At 40.1% G+C, this 7,850-nt stretch overlaps 1 protein-coding gene across 1 annotated transcript in view; it reads left to right on the forward strand.

The window, feature by feature from the left end:
* The window catches only part of LOC127449252 (axin-2-like), a 28,169-nt gene that overhangs the window by 2,302 nt on the left and 18,017 nt on the right, over nt 1-7,850 (forward strand). The window contains exons 2-3 of the mRNA XM_051712574.1: nt 3,748-3,888; nt 5,371-5,473. Of these exons, the coding sequence (XP_051568534.1) occupies nt 3,748-3,888; nt 5,371-5,473 (244 nt within the window). The remainder of the gene's footprint in view (nt 1-3,747; nt 3,889-5,370; nt 5,474-7,850) is intronic.

Here is a 7,850-nt window from a genome sequence, read left to right on the forward strand (position 1 = left end):
AAAAGACAGTGAAAGTGCAGTTAAAAAGTGCAAGCTATTTTACTTGCATTTAATCTAAGCACAAATGCGACATTTCCAGCAGAATTCTGTGTTATTGTAGTGGAGTACCTGTATTAAATGAGCTTCAGATCTCATTTGTGTCAGTGCAGGTTGATATCAGACACACTGAAGAAGTTCTGTAAAGTCTTCTGCATGTAAATGTAAGCGCTTTTTAAAATGTTCAGATCATATGATTATTTCCTTTTTTAAGCTGCATGTAACTGACAGATTAAACTCTTGTTTTGGTGCAGTGGTTAATAGGCAGGTGATTGGATGGTGTTTCACAGTTGTCTGGCACGCATCAGGATGGTATAAGCCTAGCGCACCGCACACAAGCTTGTCTCCTATGACGTTTTGACTCGGCAACTTGTGGCAGTACGCTTCTTTCATGTTTTTTTGTTATCACAAATAAACTCTTTAAGACTGTTGAGCCATTAAGAGTACACAAGGTGCTGACTGCAAGTCATGTAGTGTGCACATGGCATTAGTTTTTACAGCTCTAGTGCGTTTTTGACTACCTCCGTATGTTTTTTTTGTAATCCGATCTAGTTTTGGATCCAGTTCACATTTGTATTTAGCGCTGTCTTCTTGCGATTGGTCTAAATGGGACTGAAAGGTGTAAATGGGGTCTATGAGTTCAGTGTGTGCATTTTACCATATTCCACCACCTCCGAATGTGGTTAATGTGGACAAATCTCAAAACAATTTGGACCCCAATTGCACCTGTCTGTAGTGTCATCCCATTTTAACTGGATTGCCCAAAACGCATCTTAATACCAGGTGTAAACATGGCCTGAGAGAGTGTAAAACTGGAGGAGAGAGGAAGACCTGCTAGTTCCCTGCCTTCTGTAGCAGATTCTTCTGAACCATGTGGAACTAATTTCATCAGTTCAGCCAGAACTCTTCTGAATCATTGCACGGATCTTCCCTACTGCTTTTTACTTTTTGGCTTTTATCGCTCTCTCTTTCTCTCTCTCTCTCAACCTCTTTTTCAAGGGCTTTGTTTAAAAGAACACTAAGCGAGCTTTGGATAAAGGGAGAGAGAAAACGGGGGAAAGGGAGGACAGGAAAGTTGATAAGGAGGAAAAGATTATGTGAGGGGTTTCATACTTAAACCTGAGGTAGAGTGAGACTGAGACACTTAAGTCATGCTGCTACACATTCTCTCTCAAGGCCAAAGTATAATTTGGTTTTCCACATTCTAGATTGGATCGCAAACAGTATGCGTGATGCATATATCATAATCAGCACAGTCTGCTCTGGCTGTCCACATGAGGCGCAGTTTTTCTCGACACACAGAGAGTCATCGTCTGTACAGATTGTCACACATTCGGATTTGTTCGCAGTCATAAGGATATACTTTAAAAGGCTGAGCGCTCGACCGTGTGCGAGACGATCCGGCAAACGGAAGAAATGAAGTACACCCGAGCCTTCACTTATACACACACATGTAAACACACACACACACATCTGAGTTGTAGGTTTTCTCATAAAGTTCAATTACCCCCCCTTTCCCTGCTCTCCTCTACTTTCTTTTCTCCCCCTTCTTGTTAATGTGCTGCTTTAGTTTTCAAACTCCTCCTTCTGCCAGAGAGAGAAATGGATGATGTTAGATAGACAGACAAGGAAATGTTCATGTAAGAAAGTTTATTTAACATCCTGAGACCTCCGCAGGACTGCTGTGTGCATTTTCCATTTCCCTTTTTGATTTGTAACTAGTAGCACCTAATAAACAAGCTAAAAAAGAAAAATGTTTTTCTAGAGCAAATAGTTTTTCTAAAAATGTATGTCCACATATGTGGACAGCGGGACTAATTTGTGAATTTATTTTTTCACTAACCCCACCCTGACCCCCAACGAACACCCCTGTGGTCACAAATAAGAATACACACACACACACACACATCATATATAATTAAAACTAAACTTCTCTCTCCACTGCCCCTCCACGAGAGTCCCCCAAAAACACTAAGTAATTGCCCCATTTCCTATCAAACAAATTCCTAACCCCAGCCTTCTGCTTGACCCCTCCTCGAAAGCTGCCACCCTCCCCATCTCCACACACCTCTCCAGAAATGAGGGCACTCCATCCAACTTCCATCCCCTTTAAATAATTTGCCTGCCAATCATAATACTGGTCAGAACCCAATTTTTTATGTTTATCCCCTATATTGATGACCGCCCCATTGCCTAAAATACAGAGTCTGGGGCAAAATGAAATTTGAGTGCCCAACACATCACACACAAAACTCTGAACCTTCAACCAAAATTCTTGGATCTTAACACACCACCAAAAAACATGGGCCGTGTCTCCATCCTCCGATTGAATCTTGAATTGCATCAGACGCACCCTTGCATCTCTAGATGCAGACTTGATGTTTTTTAGAATCCTAGCCCACACTCCCTCCTCCAATACCAAGTTGTGAAATTTTAAATAATATCAAGCTATAGAAAGTCTGATTTTTTTTCATCAAATAGTTTATTATGTGTCCAGGATTGTTGATTATTCATGTTTTATAGATGTTACAGACATTACATCATAAATTATCATAATTAATTCAGATTTAAAGTAATGTCCAGCATCATCCAATCACTGTCAACCATGTTAAAATAAAATGATACATTATAAATTCCGAATCTATGTACTGATTATCATTGTCACATGTGTGTCAAACATGTTGAGTGATCCAAACATCATCTGCAGCCTGAAACTGAACTTTTGATCAGATTTTAGGAGTGAATGCACTTAACTGCATAGAGAGCTATAGGATGCTCCCTTGCTCCCTATTTAGTGAATGACTTAACCTCCAGTGTGCTGTCTGTCTGCACTGGTCTCAGAACAGTTTGAAATGCACCTTATTTTCATCCTAACTCCATATAAAGCCTCTGAAAGCAACATTTGTCAGCTTTTGCATGAATACATTTATTCTCAATGTGATAATGTACAGTAAATATATATGAATGCATTTATTAATGTTAATGAACAGAACCGTATTATACAGTGATAACAAAATAAAATATAACAAAATGTATATTAAAATGAAGTGAAATGACCCACAGATGTGTTAGAGTTGAAAAATATTCAAAATAACTAACATGTTTTTTCAACTTTTGAGGGAATAATATCCCATTTTCCACATATGTGGACATCATGTTTATCAGCACGCTGACATGTGAAAAATTAATGTGTTTTTTAAAAGCAGCATATCAAACAAAACTAGAGATGCTCCTCTTTACAACCAAACAGGTTTCAGTGAAAAACTTACAGAGGTTTCTTACCAGAGGCACTTTTGTTGGCGCTGCGCCCGTAGTAGCGCTTCAAGGAAATCAGTGTCACGCTGTTGTGTCACGTGATGCGGTGCACCAGATGTTTAACCCTTAAATGACAGTGTAGAGTCTTGTGAACAGTATTCAGTCAGTTTTAATTTAAATTGTGTTGTGTATAGCGAAGCCAAAATACCAAAAAATGTCCACGCATGTGGACACGGGGTCACATGAGTTTAACGCATGGATAAGATGTTAAAAAAGAACATTACTGAGATTTTATACATGCACATCTTCTTTAGAGTGCTTGACTGCCACAGATCATTCACTACTACTATCTACAGTAATGTATTTAATTTGAAATATGAAACCTTACGTTCATTTAACTCTGTCTTCATGATATAGCACCTTTTTTGCTTCTTCAGCTAATGTTTGTAATTGCAGGTCTCACAGAAGAGGGGACTATGCCAGGATGTATTTTGTCAACTCTGGTCATGTTTTCGCCCCAGTAACCAGCACAAACGAGAGTGAAATCTCCAGTGATGCTACAACAGATGACTGTATGTCTGTGACTGACAGCAGTGGGTAAGTGGGTCAGTTTTCATTAGAGATGAGTGTTTTTAGAGCGAGACTTGTCATCTAAACGTTTCTGATGCTGCTAGTCGACGCTGAAATTACTAGTCGGTCAAGATTTTCCCCCAATAAACATTTCAATATTTTTACACATTTACGTTTGGCTTTATATTTTTACAAAGGCTGCACTTAAATGTCATGTTAATGTTACATTTGAAATATAATAATACAATTATTAAAAAAGATGATATCTGGAGCAGATACAAAGTTTTATTTCACCTCTTGAAAATGCCCTCTCGCAAGACGAGTAGCTGTGGAAATCACTTCAGTGGTGGTGCGGGAAGTGGATTTCTGGAACATTGGCTCGCAAATGACTGTGGATGTTTTCATATATGAGTCTTTAAATGTGTGCGTGCTTGCTAGTTATTTTCCCACCTAGCGGGCTTTTTCAAGTGCTGGATATCCGCCTCAGGTGCGTCAGGTCCCGTCTTTCACAGGACCATGTTGATGTGTTAATTTTGCTCATTAAATAATTTATGCTTTGAGTAACCTAGAAAATGACTGTTTTAGGCAAGGAATGCCAATTTCTTTAATCTGCTGATTAAGAATGCTGTTTTCAATGAGGTGCCGACTGCCTAACGGATTAAAAAGTATTTTATTCTGTGTGCACATCATGTTTAGAATACATTAGGTTTATTGTACATTTCTCACAGGCCTATTTTTTTCTATACTATAGTGATTTTCACGACTGCAAGTGGATTTTTTTTCTCTCCCATTGATTTGTCTTGGCTTCATTATTTTCAATTATGTCCTGACTGTTTTAATATATTAAGTAACTTTTACTTGGTGAATTCCTTTTAAAACAGGGTTAGGGATGCTCTATTAGTCCTGCACTATTCATGCAATTGTTTTCAATAAATATGCCTGTTAAATATTTGCTAATGTTGATCAGTGAATGTGTCTCGTGTTCTAATGTACAATAATAATAATCCAAAGCAACCACGCCACAGATAAATGCCCCTTTCAGCAGAACTGAGTGTCTGGATTTGGCTGTTGGAATAGATTAAGTATTTTAAAGGGGTTGCATAAACACACTATGTTTTCTGAGGGTTTCTTTCTTTTTAGACTAGTGGATTCCAAAATTTACGTTTAAATGTCAGTGAAATTAGTCGTTCCTCACATTCCTATTTCCGATTGTTCAGACAGTTCTGTACTGTTAAACATACGGTCAAAACATCATACAGATCGGAAGTTCATGAGTAGTAATCAGATATGTCTTTTTGTTGTATTTTGGTTTATTAACTGATGGCATTTAAATGAGCTCATACTGTAGTTGCTAAAAAGTGTAGTAGTGCTTATGGCACATCAGTTATTAAACACCCATGGATCTGTACAGATTCTCAAACTGAAGGTCTTATATTTTTTCATGTCTGGGCATAATCATTGCACCTCTGTTCAATGAAGTTTTGCTTTTCTTTTTTTTTCTTCTGACAGGGATGGAATCCCTCTGTCCAAATTTGGCTCAAAAAAACAGCAGCAGCGAGAAATGCAAAGAAGTGTGAAGATCAACGGGCAAGTGTCCCTTCCTCACTTTCCTGTAAGATTTGCCACTTCTTCCTTTTATTCTTCTCTCGTCCCTTCCCTGTGAGATGAATTCCTTCCACCTCATTCTCTTCTCTCATCATGTTTTAGATCAATGACTCCCAGCTGTGTTCTTGGTCTGCTGGGAATCCTGTTTTATTTTTATGAGTGCAAGTTTTGACAGAATATTATACTCCCTCCTGCCTCTCATTTTCATATAAAAGACAGTAAATGAAAGACAGTAGAAGCATATGATTTTTTCTCTCTCTCTTTCAACACCATTACAGCCCCCAATCCACATACACCCCTATCCCTCAGTATCATCTGAGATGCAAAAAACACATTAAAGCGCTCTGGCTGTTAGATCCCACCAACCCCTCGAGCACAGTTTGCATCTGACTTCAGGAAAGTGATTGGCTGTTTTTAGATGTAGCTCTGATTCTAATTCTACTGAACTCTTCAACTCAGCGCCGTTCAGATTCAGGTTATATTATGCGGTGGAGATTACAAATGAGATCATAACTGTGTAGGGGTCAGGACCTTTAAAGGAATAGTTCACTCAAAAATAACTCTCTCATCACTTAATCAGCCCTATGCCGACCCAAACTCATCTGACTTTCTTTCTTCTGTGGAACACAAATGAATAAATTTGGATGGAGATATGATAGATATGCAGGTGAATGTGTTCCAACATTGCCAAGCTTCAAACAAGACATCATAAAGGTAATTCATACAACTCATGTGGTTTAATCCATGTCATCCAGACCAAAATGTTAGTCAATTTTGTTTATAAATCCTGACATCTGCAGTCTCCTACATGTGATAACAATCTGAAGGACAATTACACTTCCTCACGCTCGATGCATGCACACAGTGTGTGTACAGCGCATGTCATAACAGCCACAGAAAGCGCAGAGAAAAGCAGATGCAGTTGAAATTTAAGAAGAAAAAATGCAACATTTCAAGCAGAATTCTCAGTTATTTTAGTAGAGTACCTGTAATACCTGAGCTTCAGATGTGTGCTCTTCTTACATGTCATTGCATGTTGATTTCAGACACACTGAAGAAGATAATCGTGCATTTTTATGTATGTTCTTTTCTAATTTTCTGACTGTATGATTATTTCTTTTTAAAGCCACATGACATCCAATCACAATATTCACCTGAATTGCATTTTTATACAAGGTGTAATCGGGGTCTTTGAAAAAGAGTGAGCTGATGGTCTCTGAATCATTCTTCCACCTCCTCTTAGACAGGCCTTTCATCTGCATGTGAAAAGAGGCAGCTTGTGTGGCTCTATTCATGACAACCTCCAGCAGAGACACCCCCTAACACCCCCATCTCCCCGACCCTCTCAGATCTCACTCTGTGTGTGCATGTGTGTGTGCATGTGTGTGTGCATGTGTGTGTGCATGTGTGTGTGCATGTGTGTGTGCATGTGTGTGTGCATGTGTGTGAGTGTGTGCGTGTGTGCGTGTGCGTGTGTGCGTGTGCGTGTGTGTGAGTGCGTGTGTGTGAGTGCGTGTGTGTGAGTGCGTGTGTGTGCGTGCGTGTGAGTGCGAGGGCAGTGTTATTTCCCTCGAAACGAGCATAAAAAGTATTTAGCTCATCCGGGAGAGAGTCAGCGGTGTTCATGGCGGAGTTTTTATTCCCTTTAAAGTCCGTGATGATGTTAATTCCCTGCCACATGCTTCTAGAGTTGGTGGTGTTAAACTGTCCTTTAATCTTGTTCCTGTACTGACGTTTGGCTGATCTGAGTTTTTGGCAGACAGTAGCCTAACTGCCTTGTTTGTGCTCCTCCGCGTTCCTGGAATAAAACCGGAGGTCTGCGCATCAAGTGCCACGCAAACATCACTATTAACCCAAGGTTTCTGGTTTGGATAGATCCGTATTGTTCTGGTTGGAACGTCGTCCTCTACGCACGTTCTGATGAAACACGTTACACTATCAGCATAAAGCTCGATGTCGTCATCAGAGGCGGACTGGAACATCTCCCAGTCCGTGTGATCAAAACAGTCTTGTAGCGTAGAATCTGATTGGTCCTACCAGCACTGGATCGTTCTGAGGGTGGGTGCTTCCTGTTTCAATTTCTGCCTGTAAGCGGGCAGAAGCAGAATGGAAGAGTGGTCTGATTTGCCAAATGGTGGGCGGGGGAGGGATTTGTAGCCATCCCGGATGGGAGAGTAGCAATGGTCCAAAACCCGGTCCCCTCGTGTGTTGAAACTAATGTGCTGGTGGTATTTTGGTGCTGATTTGAAACTGGCTTTATTAAAGTCCCCGGTCACAATGAACGCGGCCTCAGAGTGCGCGGTTTCTTTACAGTTCCTTGAGTGCCCGGTCTGTGTCGGCTTGTGGGGGAATGTACACAGCTGTGATAATGACCGCTGTGAATT

Source organism: Myxocyprinus asiaticus, chromosome 12 (assembly GCF_019703515.2).
Source record: "Myxocyprinus asiaticus isolate MX2 ecotype Aquarium Trade chromosome 12, UBuf_Myxa_2, whole genome shotgun sequence".
In the NCBI taxonomy this organism is placed as follows: Eukaryota; Metazoa; Chordata; class Actinopteri; order Cypriniformes; family Catostomidae; genus Myxocyprinus; species Myxocyprinus asiaticus.